The sequence below is a fragment of the Lagenorhynchus albirostris genome, chromosome 1 (assembly GCF_949774975.1).
Source record: "Lagenorhynchus albirostris chromosome 1, mLagAlb1.1, whole genome shotgun sequence".
NCBI classification, from domain to species: domain Eukaryota; kingdom Metazoa; phylum Chordata; class Mammalia; order Artiodactyla; family Delphinidae; genus Lagenorhynchus; species Lagenorhynchus albirostris.
Genome location: NC_083095.1, coordinates 25,848,753 through 25,864,169, shown reverse-complemented (window position 1 = coordinate 25,864,169; position 15,417 = coordinate 25,848,753). Strand labels below are relative to the sequence as shown.

Sequence of the window (15,417 nt, the reverse complement as noted above, 5' to 3'; positions counted from 1 at the left end):
GTCCGAGGCCTTCTGCCTGCCTCCTCCGTCTCCCAACATCTCACCCTCCTACCCTCTCCTGCTCAGACACACAGGATTTATTTTTGTCCAGGGATTATAAGCAAGGATCTGGAAGAGCCAGTGTGCAGAAGTTCCAGCACTTGCTCGCTCCTCCCCCACAGCGGGAAGGGGAGGAGCTTGGGGCAGGGAGACCAGCCGCAGGTGTGGAGTGAAGGGCAGCAGGCCTGGGCACTAACGCAGCCCAGCCGTCCTTGGCCAGCTGCAGGACTGGACGAGGGCCCGTGCTGGCCCTGGCTGCTCTGGTCGGGAGGACAGGGTGAGCCTGTGGCAGGGGTGGAGTGGAACCTGGGCTTTCCTGACATCACCTCCCCAGGCGGGGCTGATTGGCCCAGGGCTTCCCTCTCCCCGGGGGGGCTCTGAGCAGAGCGGCCCAATGCCCTGTATTGCAGGTCAGGCCTCTGTCCCTCGCTGGCACAGGGGAGGGGCAGGCGAGGCCAGGCTACCGAACAGGCGGAGTCAGCGTGTGCTTAGGGCACTGGCAGTAAAAGGGCGTCAACAAAGCGTTTCGGTGTGGTTTGCTTTTTTTAAGAGCTAATTCTTAGTATTTCAAAAATAGCAAGGAAGTAGCCGTCCTGGGAAAAATCAGAACTTTGTTGGACTTCGTCACACCGATTTAAGGTTTAGGGTGGCTTTTATTTTGAATTTGTGTGAGAGTGGGTGGGGGGAGGTGCATCTTAACCTCTCAGCTCTGAGGGAGGCTGAAGGTCTTAATCCAGCTCAGGGTAAATCAAGGATCAGAAGGGGGGAGGGGACAGGACAATGGGGTGTTGAGGAGGAGGGAACACGTGACCTCAGCCCACAGCTATATCCCCTGGACGGGGAGGCCTTCCGGAGGGAAGGGGCACTGCCCTATTACACAGGGAAAGCTGCTCTCCCTGGAGAGGATCTGGGGAAACTAGGGTGTGAGACAGTTGCGGAGCGAGGGGTAGGATTGCTCAGGGCCCCAGAACAAGGCCCGACAGCCTGGAATTCCCAGCTCTGGGCCAGGGCTTGGATTTGTTCTACCTTTGCTCACTCTGGAGATGAAGTGGCCAAAGATGGTGGCCCGTTTGGAGGGGGAGCTGGCAGCCCATTTCCTGGAAGACGGTTCCAAAGATGGCACTCAGCCCTCTACATCCCCTACAGGGTAGTGCACGGACATGGTGCCTTTTCTCCCATCGTCTCCTGGAGTAGGACCATGTTATTCCCAGCCCAACTGCCTTCTGGGCCCAAGCAGGCACCCACCAGCAAACATCTGCCAAGCACCTACTACGTACCAGGCACTCTCTGCCCATTACCTCATTTAACCCTCCTGTCATGTGGTCACCCTATCCGCAGTCTGCAGACGGGGAAACAGGCTCAGAGATGTCCAGAGCCTGCTGGAGAGCACACAGCTGGCTAGTAGCAGGGTGAGGACACAGATCCAGTGGTCTGACTCTGTCGGGCATGCTCCACTTAATACCACAGGTCTCACCCCAGCTCCAGGCCTCCGAAGGGACAGAGCCCCATGCAGCCTCCCTCATCCCTCTCTGGGCCCATCACATCCAGGGCCAGGTGCCAATGTGGGCCCTGCCACGTTCATTATGGGCTAGGAGACAAACACCTCAGGCCCTAGAACCTGAACAGGCTACATAACTTGCAGGGCTCAAGCCAAAGTGAAAATGTAGGGCTCCTTGTTCAAAATTATGAAGAATTTCAAGATGACAAAAGCAAAGCATTAAACTATCCCTTTCGAACAAGGTGCTCAGTGTTACTGCACAGGTCCACACCCATAAGCCCGTCCTGCCCAGAACCCACATGATCCGCCAAACAAACTTCTTCCTTTACCGGGAGATCCCATCTCCAAGTCAGGTGGGTTGGATTTCACAGTCCCCAAGAGGACAGACCTTGGGAAGTAAATTGCCCACCAGGGGCTTCCCCGGTGGCGCAGTGGTTAAGAATCCGCCTGCCAATGCAGGGGACACGGGTTCAAGCCCTGGTCCGGGAAAATCCCACATGCCGCAGAGCAACTAAGCCCGTGTGCCACAGCTACTGAGCCTGCGCTCTATAGCCCACGAGCCACAACTACTGAGCCCACCTGCCACAACAAATGAAGCCCACGAGCCAAGAGCCCGTGCTCCACAACAAGAGAAGCCACTGCAATGAGAAGCCCACGCACCTCAAGGAAGAGTAGCCCCTGCTCGTTGCAACTAGAGAAAGTCCACACGCAGCAACGAAGACCCAATGCAGCCAAAAATAATAAATAAATAAATAACAAAATGTCCCACCAGCCTGGATGCCCTGCCACCAGTCCTCAGGTGCTCAGGATACTACACTCTCATCTTCCAAGTCACATCTGCATGTAACTTGGGATCTGCCAAACTCAGCCCATAGCGTGCTGTCTTAGGTGGGGTGCAGCTTGTGGGCCCGCGGATATCTAACAGTGCAGGTTACGCGCAAACTCTCCACTTTCCTTTTCTGACTAATTCATCCTAGCACCTCCTCCTTCACTCCGTCCTTAATCCCTGCTGGAGACGCCCTCTGCCCAACAGTTAGTAACCATCTAGGTACTCTGATGAGGCTCTAGGGATAATAATAATTTCATTCTAGAACAGTACCTGGCCCCTGCTCCATCAATGTCTGTAGAAGTGGCGGAGGTAGCTTCTGTATAACAAGTGTCACCCAGGTGCCTGGCATTGCTATGGGCATGCCCACTCACGCACATGATCTCATTTCATCCTCCCCACGGTCCAGCAGGTGGGCATCACTGCCCCTTTGGCCTGGGAAGAGACAAAGGCTCTGAGAGGAATGTGCAGAAGGTCCCATGGCGATGCAGTGGAGTGAAGAGACTGGGATCTGGTCCCAAGGGCTGCTTCAACTCCAGCGCAAGCTGCTCTTACACCTGCCTGCAAGGTGCCGTCTGACCCAGGAGAGGGCCCATAAATAGATAAACACTGTACAAAAGGGCCAAGGACTCCGCAGATCCCTCCATCAGCCTGTGCTCGCTTCCTCCCTCCGCTCCTCCCTCCATCAGCCTGTGCTAGCTTCCTCCCTCCACTCCCAGCATGAGAAGCACCCAAATCTGTCCCAGGCAAGTCCCTCCACCTGTGCTTTCTGTTCGCCAAGCCCTGCTCAAGTGTTTTATGGGCATTTACACATTTGATCCACCCAGTAGCACTAAGAAATGGGTACAATTCTCATGCCCTTTTTTTGGCAGGGAAACTAAGGGACAGGAGGACAAAGCAAATGAGTGGAGGCGCTGGGATTTAAACCCAGGAGGTCTGCTCTTAGGTCTGGTCTTGACGACTACACACCCCTGGGGGCACCCTGCCTGGACTCAAGTCCTGGCACATGGGCAGCACCCCATGTTAGCTGTGCAACGTTGGGCAAGCTACTTACCGTTTCTGTGTCAGGGCCGTTCATCTGTAAAATGAGGATAATAAGAGCACCTACTGCATAGGCTGTTGTGTGGACCAGGTGGGGTAGCAAATGCAAAGCGCTGAGAACGGTGCCCCGCACTTAAATGACAGCTATTATTAATCCGACTTTCCAGTGCCCTATGCTGCCTCTCCTGCTGTCTCCTCCCCTCCTGGAGCCTGTCATTCATTCATACCGATCCCCCTCCTGGTATATTCAACCTCTCCTTCTAGTTCTTTCCCTACAAACATGCTTATGTCTCCCTCAACTTGGATCAGAGAGACTCCCGCCCCCCCGCCCCCTCGCTGCCAGGTTCACTCCTTCCCTTCGGAGCCAAGACCCTGGGACAAGCTGGGCCTTTTGCTGTCCCCTTAGTACACTGCGTCCTAGCCTCTGTCCCCTCCACTCTCTACACACCTCTCTGGCCAGGGTCTCCAGGCACCTCCCTGCTGCTAAATTCAACGGACACCTTTTGGGCCTTATCTTCCTCCGTCTCAGCCCAGCGCCTGACGCTACTGACGACCCCATCCGGCGGCATCTGCTTTGGCAGGCAGGATGCCACTTGCTGTGATTGTCCTCCCTTCTCTGCTGCTGCCCTTCTCCTCCCGGGCTCCTCCTTTCCAGCCCTGGAAGGTGAGTGCTCCCAGCATTCCATCCTCTTCTCATTTTCTGCCCACTTTCCCTCAGAGACCTCACCTAAACTCACACCTCTGACTACCACCCACAAGGCAGACAGCACCTCTCAGTTCCTGCCCAGACCTGTCTGCACAGCCCGGGCCTGCAGGTCCACCCTGAGCTGGCCCGTGGCACCTCAGACCAGCGCCCCAAACTGACCAGACCTCTTCCCCTACCCCTGCGCCCCGTGCTGCATTCCCTGGGCACCTGAGCTGAGGATGAGCCTGCCTCCTTCCTTCCTCTGCCTCACCCTCAGGCACCTGCCAGCTCTCCTCCTTACAGCTCTCGGATGCCCCCACCCACTCCCCGCCAGCCATCACAGGCCCTCCTGAACTGGCTTCATCACCTCTTGCCTGGATCACTGCAGCCGCCTCCTAGCTGGTTTCCCATGCTTGCTTCTCCTGCCGGATCATCTAGTCCTCGCGCTGCGGCCAGAAAGACATTTCCAAAAGGCACATCGGACGGTGTCCCTCTGCTCACACATCCTTCAGTGGCCCTGCGTGATTAATGCCAAGACCCTCAGCTTCGCTCACGAGGTCCTGCTTGCTGGCCCTGCCTCACCTCTCCCCACATTCCAGACCAACCAAGCTAAGTCTTCGTCCTTCTCTGGCAGAAACTTACTCTCCTGCCCCCTAGCCCCTTTCTCCCCTCTCTCTCCTTCCCTCACAGGCCCCACTTTCTGGAAGGGGTCTTCCCCAGTGATCCAGATCTGTGCTCCTGGGGCCCCGTGGTCACAGCACCTAGCCATCCCCTCCCCCTCCCAGCACTGAGCGTGTGTATGTGTGTGTGTTGGGGGGCGGGTGTCAGTGATGGGCGGGGCCTGAGCCAAGCACGAACAAGGGTAGGAACAAGTAACCAACGTGCACTGGGAGCCGACCAGACTGGGTTGTGCTGACACTGACACGAACTATCTGTTTTAATTCTTCCAACAACCTGGTGAGGGGTGTTCCCATCGACAGGGAGGGCACTGAGGCCCTGAGACATCAAGCAACTTGCCCAAAGCTAACAGCAGAGCCAAGAGTGGAACCCAGATGTCAACGGATCAATGGTTGTGGGGTGAACCCAAGTCTTCAGTGAAGCGTGGACCTTTGATAAGTGTAGAAGGAGAAGCAGGGGGCGAGAGGAGGACGAAGGCGAGGGGAGCAAGACGGTAGAGCGGAAGCGGCAGCCTGGCTGTGTGCCCTCCCATGGCCTGGGCTCCAGGCCCCTCTGGCAACCTCTGCCGTCCGGAGGGAACAGGAACCCTGCTGCAGTCACTTCGCCTCCGTGGGGAGGAGAGAGATCCCTGGGAAGAAACCACTGGCAGGTGCGACAGGAGATGAAGGGATAAGGAGGCCGCAGGCTCTGACTCAGCTGGTTCCCAGGGAAAAGGGCTTGACCTGGCCCATGCGGGATTAAGAAAAGGAGGCACAGGCTCTCGGAGGCCCTCCCCACCCTGGCCCCTGCCCCCGCCACCTGCTGACCCCTTCTGCCCCTATTGGGGAAGGGTGGGTTGAGGACGGTAGGAGCGGGTTAAGGCATCCTACCTCCCCCTGCCCCAGTTGTGGTACTCAGTCACCGAGGAGACATGAAGGCCCTTCTGGGGCAGGAAGCAGCCTGGAGCCTGAGAAGGCACCTCAGGGCAGATGGATTGGTCAGTATTTTAAGCCCAGGTGAGATGGAGGACCTCACAGCAGCTCCTCCTCTGGCCCCCCTGCTCCCTGGGAAGCTCAGCCGCCGTTCTCTCCCCCTCCCCTAAAATGATCCTAATTCCAGAAGCCTCCCTCTCCAAGTCCCTGGGTCCCCCTGCCCCACTGGAGTGGGCCTGTGGGCAACTTCCCGAGTCAAGAATCAGTTGCCTACAGCTCCAGGCAAACGGGGGTGGGGGTGGGGATTTGTAGGAGGTGGTCACGTGACCATCTGGGCGGAGACCCAGGGGCTCAGAGTTAATTCCTCCGTGTTCACATGGCCCAGCATTCCAGAGCTGCCTGTCCCCGGGTACTGGCCGCCAGCGTTGCCCCCGGCACCCTCAGCAACCCAAACCTGTTCTCAGAGGCAGCTGGACCTCCTCGAGCTGTGGTTTCTGAACCACTGCCCATGGCTCTGGATTTCACATGCTGGCTCCTCCTTGCAACAAAACCCAGGCCTCCCTGGAAGGGTTTGCACTGGTGGAGAGTGAAGTGTTGGGGCGTGGGCCTGGGGAGCGTGTGAACGATCTTCCCCTGTGAGAGAGGGAGTGAGGCCAAGCTGGGGGGGGGGGAAGTTACTCACTGCTCTGTGACTTGGTTGCCTTGTCTGTAAAATGGGAGTAATGACAGTACCTACTATGGGTATTTTCCTGTCAAAGGAGAATAATGGCAACGAGCAGCCTCCAAACCTTGCCATAATAAAGGAATGACAGTATATGACCAAGCCTAGCCCAGAGGGTCCAGAGGTTACGTTCAATAACATTTCTCCCTCGCTCTTTTCTTTTAGCCACAGTTTCCCAGTCTGTCACCTAAGAGACCTGAGGAAGCAGTTCTGCCAGCTTCACCAAGCTGCTGTGGGGGATGGGAAAGGGAGAAGAATGTGGCAGTAGGGGAAAGCGTTGGACACTGCAGGGAATACCTGGTGTCCATGGCCACTGCCCCATCCCCATCCCTTCCAGAGAACACCCCCCAGCCACAATGGGGCTGGCTTAGGAAGCCCAACGCTAGCACCACAGCGATGTAGGTAGGTATAAGTGCACCGGCGTGGGCCAAGGGCACACACACACACACCTTGTCCAGGAGCCAAAGAAAAGTAATAGCTAATCCCTGGCTGTGGAGGTAGAGGACACCCCAGACCCAGACTGGGGCTCTGACCAAGTCTAGTTCCTTGCCCTGGACCTTCCTTCCTGTCTGGCTTATTCTAAAATCTATGCCCAGGAGATATATATTATAAATCTAAGCTTCTTTGTGCATCTAATGCTGCTGAAAATATACACAAAATAACTACCAGCAGTGCTTCCCTCAGCAGAGGGGAACTGAAGACCTGGAAGGAAGGAGACTGACTGACTTTTCACCGAGTATCTTTTCATGCTGTTTGATTTTCTTTTTTGCCATGTATATGTAATACCTTTTTAAAAATTAAGATACTCTACCCCTGGGATGGAGAAATAGTGGAAGGCTTTGCTTACCATGCTGAGGAATTTGGACTTTATCCTGTAGGCAACAGAGAGCCAAGGGAGGTTTCTAAGCAAGGAGATGACATGTTCAGATGTGTAAAAGAATTGCCTGCTACAGAGCCCTGGCCTGGAATGCGTGGAGACTGGAGCCCACGAGAGACCAGTTGGGAGGTTGCGACACTGCTCTCGAGTCTAGCCTGCAGCGCGGACCCACCAATCATGGGTCCACAATGTGGTACCCACAGGAGGTAAGCTTTTGTGGCTCATTCTTAAGTTTAGGGGTAGGAGGCAGCTTGAGGGAGACTCCAGAACAGTCTTGCTCCAGAATCCCTGACTGGAAATATGGCTTGGACAGCACCATGGTGTGTTCCGAGCACACCAAGCCTAGAAAATGCCCTCTCCCAGGGGCTTCCCAACAGCGCCCCCCCCCCGCCCCCCGGGGACAGCCTCACTCACTGGCACTGGCCAGGCTCACATGGAGACTCTGGGAGATGGGGAGGGCTGAGGGACAGGCTCAAGCTCTGAGCCTGGGTTTCCTGGGCCCTGTGGGTCAGAAATTAGAGGCCCCCTGCGTGGAGCAATATAGGAGTCCTGGCTCTAGGCTGCCCTGGGCTTGAATGGAATACCAACGATGGCTTTGGGCATTTAACCTCTCTGAGCACAGTTGGCACATCTGTAGAACGAGGGTCATCACACCTTCCTCGTAGGCTGGCCTGAAGTGTGCATCCACCCGGCACCTCACACAGCACCGGGCATGCCACTTGTCTCCTAGATGGCCAGGCAGAGGTGGGTGACAGGGAGAGAAGAGAGAAGCCCCAAGTTCAAGGGAAGGTGGCAGGAGTCCTGGTCTCCCTAACTCTGACCTCTGTGTCCAAATGGTTACTTATCTGACGGTCTTTAAACCTTCAGAAGTTTCCAATCATCAAAGGGGGAGGGGTGTGAGAGCCCACAGCTCAAAGGTTAAGAAAGGACTCCACTAATTAAGGACCACCTGATATTTACAGTCAGAAACCTAGACACTGCTCTCCACATCCCCTTCCCCCAAAGGTATGGCTGCAAAAGAGACCAAGGGACAAATGCTTGTTCACTGTCCTCCAAGAGCTACTAAAAACACTGAGCCCCACCCCACCAGGTACTCACTCTCCTTTTGCCCACTTCGTCAGCACCTGCTCTCATATAAAACTCTAGGTAAGTTCAATGTCCTTAATTTTTTTTAAATGTGCATTAGAGTTGTTCTTAACAGGAATCTAGCCTGGGATCTGCCCCTGTGTGACTTTAGGCAAGTTCCTTCACCTCTCTGTGCCATGGGGCCCTCATTTTTACTAGGTGGATGAACTAGACCTAGGTTCTAACCTCAAGTTCCATGGATGGATTTTAGATATGCATGAACCCCTTGAAAAATTGGGTAACGCTGGTTGCATCCCTGAAGGGAGGTAGGTGGCTGAGGGGCCACTTGTAGAAAGGAAACCTTACGGTTGTACTGTATTCCCCTTGCATCTTTTGAATTTTGAACCAAAGGAATATATTACCTATTCAATATAAGTACATAAAATTAAAAAGGAAAGAAAATGTATGCAAGTCCATGTGTGTGGGGGGCACCTGTACTTTCTGAGGAAGTATCCATCATTTTCACCAAATTTTTCTAAGGTCAGAGGACCCCAGAAAGGTTTAAAAAGCATTTCACCAGATGCCCTTAAGGGTCATTCCCTGTCCCAATTTCCTGGATTTGACAAAGTATGAGAAAACAAAAGTGAATTTCAGTCCTCGTTACATCAATAGCCTGGGCTGCATGAATGTGAAAATGAACCGTCAAAGCACATTTAAAAACATGTGTTCACGCCCATGTGAGCAGAGCGAGTTCAGATGTGAATGCTAGACTTGACATGGTGAGCTGTCCTCACTGGTGGATCTCCCATTTTGCAACCTTCAGAGATCAAGGTCAAAAAATGTTGACTGTTGAATTGTCCTCTTTGCCCCACCCCTGTGCCCACTCAAAGAAGCATCAGGCTTAGGTTAGCTGCACAAACGATGCCTATAAATAAAAGCAATATGGATTTTTCAATGTTGGCCACTTTGGCTCGGAGTGGGAAGAGAATGGGAAGGAGGAAATAGAGGTGGGGAGATCCATGGTGAACTGCAGATGAAGGAAGACTAGCTCATCAGAGATCTCCATCTGAATCTCTGAAACCCACAAGAATCTTCCTGTACTGGAGAGGAAATTGCTTCCTGGGTGTGCAATGTGGAAAGTGTCAGGGTAGGGGAAATCTAGCTGAGGGATCAAAGCAAGACTGGTTAAGGCAACCAAACTAGCAGCGGAATGGGTCAGCGCAAAGAGAAAGGTCACACAGTTCCAAAAACAAAGAAGGGGGAGCTGCCATTTAACAACGGCTCCTGGTACTGGTAAACTTTAATTAACTGCACCATTATAATTCACTTCCACTCAACCCGTGCTCTCCCTCTTACCCCCTCCCTCCTTCCTTTCCCCCAGGTCTCATCAAGGCAGGTTTCCTTAGTGAAACCTAACTGGCCGCCTGTGCTGGATGCTTCATCATTACAGCTCTGCCTCTCCTGCACCCAGCAACAAGAGGGAGCAAACTACAGTTCTCAGCTCTTCATGACAGGCCCCTTTCCTACCTATGTGCACTAAATCGAGGATCCCATAATCCTAAAAGTTCCTGAAAGTAATACAAGAGCGATGAAGAGGCAGCGGAAGGCCAGCAGGAGCGGATGCGCACGCAGAGGCAGGTGACAGGGCCAACTCCCACTTGGATCCACCGGACGGTACTCAGCGGGTTCGCACCTGGACCGGTCATCCACACGTCCAAGTCGGCGTGCGCAGCTCAATGCTGTGGCTGCACCCGCCATGCCTTCATTCACTGGTGGTTGAATTACACCCGTGACGCTCTATCCCTGTATCCTCAGGCTGCTGAGCTTCACCCATTTCATGGGTGTGTGCGGTGGGCGTGGGGGTTGGGGGCACCTCAGAGGATCTTCCAGGCGAAACACGCTTGGTTTTTATTAATGAGCTGATGAGAAAAGCCAACCCAGACCCTTAAGTGAAATGTGTGATTGGTGGCCAGGCGAGAATAGGCTTTAGGATTAACTCTTCCTACAGTCTGCTGTGCATTGTCACCCCCAAGTTAATTACCCCTGAGGATGAAAATAGCTTCCGTGACTCATAAGCACCAATACAACACTTGGCAGCAGATGAAAATGCAAGGACACATTTGCAGGAAGCTGACACGCACATCTATTTATATGTGGGGAGATTCTTGATGAGGTGAGACAGGTACCTCCCGGGTACCAGGATTAAGAGGCTGCAGCAGATACGCTAACTGCCATTTATTCACACCTCCAAACACACACACACACACACACGCACACGCACACAAACACAGAGTCATGGTTTCCACTACTTCAGTGATGGTGGTGGCAAAGCAGGAACAGAAACTGAAAGCATGTTGTTAACAGCAAGTCTGAACACCAACCCAACCTCCACCTCGGTGTTCTGGGCTAACCAGTGACTTGTTTTTCCCCAAACTCACCTGCTCCCTTATTCGCTTATTCCTCTGGCCTTGTGCGGACAGTCCTGGCCCAGTTTGCCTCCACCAGGAATGGGGTGTGGCCAGGAATGGATTTCTGATAGGATCTGGGGTTGTGTTTTGCTTCCTCCCTCCCCATTTCCTACTCCCCTTCCATTTGCCTCCCAGGAAAGTACAAGGTTCAAACCAGGTTTGTTTGCCTTCCCTCAGAGCTCTGGGAGGGCTCCAGAGCCCTAAAGGACATTCCAGTCCCATCCCCATCCCTCTGTACCTCACAAATGCCACCAAAAAGTCAACTAGATGAATAATTGCATTTCTTCACCAGTGGGGACGGGTTCTATTTGGTGTCATAAGCGATTGTTCCCCTACGGTTTGGGACTCTCTCTTCCCCACTCTCCACAACCAGCTAAGTGTCCTGCCTTTTGAAATGATTATCAAAAAGGAAGGGAAAGAAAAAAATGTCATGAATGAGGTGAAACTTCTCCTCCGATGCATGAACTGGAAGCTGCTGGGAACTCAGTCCAGAGAACATGGATTTGTTTCCCACTTCCCACACCCCTCCTGCCTCCACTGCTGGCTCCCAGCTCTGTGACATGTTTGCTTTAAATGTGCAATAACAGTGATTTTTGCCACATCTAGGAGGCAAAGCACCCCGGTTTTGTTCTGTTTCCCCCACCCCACTTGCATTAAGTCACAGCTGCACTGGGTATCAGCATATACTCAGGGCCACAGGGAAAGGCACCAAAAAAGCATTTCTGACGATGCTATTTGCAGCTGGGGTGCGCGTCAGGGGAAAACAGATGCTGAAGAGTAAACAGAAATCGCTTAGTCAGCAACTGTCCTGCCCCAGAGAGGTGAGTGTAAATAGTCTGGTACTGAAGGGGAGGGGCAGTCAGCCAGCACAGGGCCTTCTACAGATGCCACCTCTGAGGGCTTTCAAAGGCACCAGCATTTGTGTTCTGTGGTGGAAGTAGGGAGGGTGTCCCCCATGTTGGAGCTGTGTGGTCTTAGCCCTAGAAAAACACACTTGCTGACTCGGGGCAGAATTAATATCAATTGAATTTATTACAAGTTACTAAGCTCCAAGGCACATTACAGTGTTCTGTTAACTACAGAAATGTATAAAGGACAAACAGAGCAGATTCTCCATGTCTAGCATTTCGCTCTACTGTTCAAAAGCATCCGTGCATCAATAAAGCAAAAACAAAACAACACGTGAAGATCCAACACATTCAGGTCAGTAGAAACAAACCAAAACATTTTCCCTCACAAACTTGCAACAAAAAACACCCACCCCCCCAACACCCCCCTTACCATTTTGCAAAGGAAACAAAAACAAAACAAAATAAAGTGAAGACTTCAACACTTGGGGCTGTTCAGAAATGAAGCTCTCACCATTTTATAGCATTTTTTTTTTTAGGCAGCAACACTGGCCTTGGCAAAAAAAAAGTCATTTTCTTTTGTGTTTTTCTTCCTTTCAGTGAGTGCATAACAATTACAAAAATACACACCAGCAGCAGTCGTTGCTAAAGGCTATTAATTCTGTACCTAGGCAAACATTCTGCCACCAATAAATGCTAACGAATATGATGCAAATGACCGAACCAATATTATACTGCTTAACACAAACCAGCTTATCCTTCAAATGAAGAAGTTACATACCTTTGTTTCAAAATATAGAAACATACGACGAAAATAATGTCTATACATAAGACTAACTTTTTGCAGTTTGTTATATTCACAATTCTACATCTTGGGAGTGAGGGAAGAGAGGGTCGATGTGGGTGGGGGAGGGGCCCTCTGGACGGGAGAGGAGCTGGTCTGGGGCTAAGGAAGTGGCTGTCTTGTGGTTCAAGGGTCTCTCTCCTTTTTCACTTTAACATCCCCAGCTAAGATCGTCGCGATTTCGCCCTGCATGAAGGCCCAAGGTACATTCGACCCAACCAGGGGGCATTTCTCTCCGCTGGGGCAGTACACCTCGCCGGTCGCCCCCTGGGCCTTGATACTCTCTCTAGAGCAAGGGAAGCAGAATTTGTGGCTGGGAACAGAGGGGCACTGAACGAAATGCGTGTCCTCCAAACGTTCATGGCAAATGGTACAGCAGAGGGGCCCGCTGTTGGCCATAGGGGAATCCGGAATGTTTTGGGGGTGCACTTGGTCCATGCCCGGGTGGGTGCTAGGCGGCGGGGGCGCCACCTGTAAATTCAGGTCCCCGTTCCGTGATGCCAAGCGGCGCTGCCCGGGTACGGAGGCCGGCGACACTGGGCTGCTGCTGTTGCGCCGTGCGGACGCAGTGGTGGAGTGCACAGAACTGCCATCCTTAGGCGAGTGCGCCGTGCCCAGTGTGTCTGCCACCGACATGAGGGCGGCCATGGGCGACGGGCCGTTCTGAGGGGCGGACTCGGGCGGGGTGGTCCGGTTGGAATGGGGTCCCAGGGGTGGGGGCGGCGGAGGCGGACCCCCTGCCGCATGCCCCGGCGCCGCAAAGCCCCCGGCCGACATGGTGAGCTTTAGTGCCTCGCTCTGGTTTGCCATCCACTGCTGCCTCTGCTGCTCCTCGCCCAGCTTCAGCGCGCCCTCGGCGGAGTCCGGGGGCTCGGGGGACGCCTTCCTCTTGCGCAGGCTGGCAGCTGCGCCCCGGCCCGAGGGGGCGGCGGGCGGCAGGGCCCCGGTCCCCGGGGGCGCGCTAGGGGCGCGGCTTAGACTCACCAGAGCCGTGGGCAGCATGGGGCAGCTGGCGTCCAGGTAGGGCTGGGGCAGCATGTCGGCGCCGGGCACGCCCTCCTTGAAGAAGCGCACGGCCTCGGGCAGCAGGTCTCCAAGTAGGCGCCAGTCCCCGGAGCCGTGTTTCTTCTCATACTCCAGATACTTGAAGCCGGAGGAGAGACCCCGACCGAAGTCCTTCATACAGTCCTGGTACATCTGCTTGGCCACACCAGATGCGCTGGAATACACGTTGCCCGAGCCCGTGGGGTACTCAATAAACAGCTTCAACTCGTAGTCCATACCAGGCTTGGAGACGGCGTCGAAGGCGAAGACGCGGCCCAGCAGCGAGTGGTCCTTCTTAAAACGCACCTCGTAAGGCGTGCAGCCGGCCAGCGTGAGCAGCGTGTCGCGGACCATCTTGGGCTTGTTGGCCCACTCCTCCGCGCGGTTGCGTAGGCTCTCACTCAGCTCAGCCAGGGCCTCGGCGTTACGCTGCTTCTCCTTCAGCTCGCGCTCCTGGTCAGTGCTCGACACGGAGCCGGGCCTTTTGCCACCAGCACCCCCGCCCACCTCGGCCACCGACGACGAGGTCGAAGATGACGCGGAGGACGACGCGGCCGATACGCCTGGGCCGCCCCCGAGACAAGCTGGGCCCCCGGGGGCCCCGGGGGGCGCGGGCGTCGGGGGCCCACGGCTGCCCAGACCATGAGGCGGCGGTGGGGGCAGCACGGGGGCGCTGGCCGGGCCGTTAAGCAGCGTCTGCGGCAGCAGGTTAGGGGGCACGGTAAGCTGGGGGCCTCCGCCACCCCCCGGGTTGGGCAGCCCTGTCACTAGTCCACCATGCGTCCCGCGCCGAGACGCCACCGACGCCGCCGCTGAAGACGAGTTGGGGCTCTGGCGGTTCAGCTCCGGGGGTCCCTCCTCCGGTGTGGGCTTGGGGAAGCCGTTGGGGCCCCCCAGACCGTTGGGCAGCCGCGCGGAGTGGCTGCTGCTTCCCAGGCTCACCGGTGGTGGAGGATATTCGAAGCGGCTGCGCTGTTCCACCGCGGCGGCGGCGGCGGCGGCGGCAGCAGCGGCTGCGCTCAGACCATAGCGCTCCAGGCCGGACGGGGCCGCCAGCACCGCAGGCTTGGTGGAACCATCGACGTGGTTGAGCTGTTGTTGCTGCTGTTGCTGCTGCTGTGCGGCGGCCGCCGCTGCCGCCGCCGCCGCCGCCGCCTCCTTAGCCGACAGGGCCACCGTCTTGACCCCGACGGGCGGCGGCGGCCCGGGGGAGCGGCCGTCCTGGAAGCAGCCGTGCGCCCGCTTCAGCTGACGCGCGGTCTCGATCACAAACTCGATGCGATCCGCGCCCTCGTAGTTGACGCAACCGCGGCATACGGGTTCCGAGAAGTCCCAGATCATGGCCCAGGGCATGCGGGGCAGGTCGCACAGGTAGCAAGATTGTCTCCGGGACGAGGACACCTGCGCCGCCGACATGATGCCGGCCCTCGGTAAGGTAGGCCCCCGCCCCGGCTGTCTCCGCGGCGCTTTCTCCTCCCGGAGGGCTGGCCGGCTGGGGAGGGAGTACGGCTGCGGGGGAAGGAGGGGGGGCGAGAAAGTTCTGCCCCAGGGGCTGGAGGAAGCGCGAGTCTCCACCGCCCGCGCAGCGCCTCGCTGCGGGGGCTCCACCGCCCGGGCAGCGGACGAGTTCAGCCCGCTCCTCGCCCCCACCTCCTACTGCGGCTGTTTCGTCGGGAGGGGAGCTCAGGCGCCTTCTTCCTGGTGTCGCAGACCCGGGCTGGAAGCTCCGGGCCCGGGGGGAGGGGGCGAGGGTGCCGGGTGCTGGCCGCCGTTGGTTCTTGGCCCCCTCCCCGGAGTGGCTGGTGCCTGGAAGCTCGAAAGGGGTTGTCTCTTCCTCTCCCCTGGGGGGGACACCCTACGACCTGCGTCCTC

General features: G+C 55.8%; 2 protein-coding genes across 2 annotated transcripts in view; one reads left to right on the top strand and one right to left on the bottom strand.

Annotated features, from left to right (window-relative positions):
• Positions 1-11,822: 11,822 nt before the first annotated feature.
• IRF2BPL (interferon regulatory factor 2 binding protein like) lies at positions 11,823-14,961 on the bottom strand. The gene has a single exon (XM_060130077.1). It carries the CDS (start codon positions 14,959-14,961, stop codon positions 12,628-12,630), a length of 2,334 nt encoding a protein of 777 aa, XP_059986060.1. The 3' UTR covers positions 11,823-12,627.
• CIPC (CLOCK interacting pacemaker) overlaps positions 14,674-15,417 on the top strand; it is a 71,942-nt gene continuing 71,198 nt past the window's right edge. Inside the window, exon 1 of the mRNA XM_060130700.1 lies at positions 14,674-14,975. The gene's annotated coding sequence lies outside the window, so the exon portion shown is untranslated. The remainder of the gene's footprint in view (positions 14,976-15,417) is intronic.

Coding starts and splice junctions, on each gene's coding strand:
- IRF2BPL (XM_060130077.1), bottom strand. CDS start 14,961: ATGTCGGCGGCGCAGGTGTCCTCGTCCCGGAGACAATCTTGCTACCTG.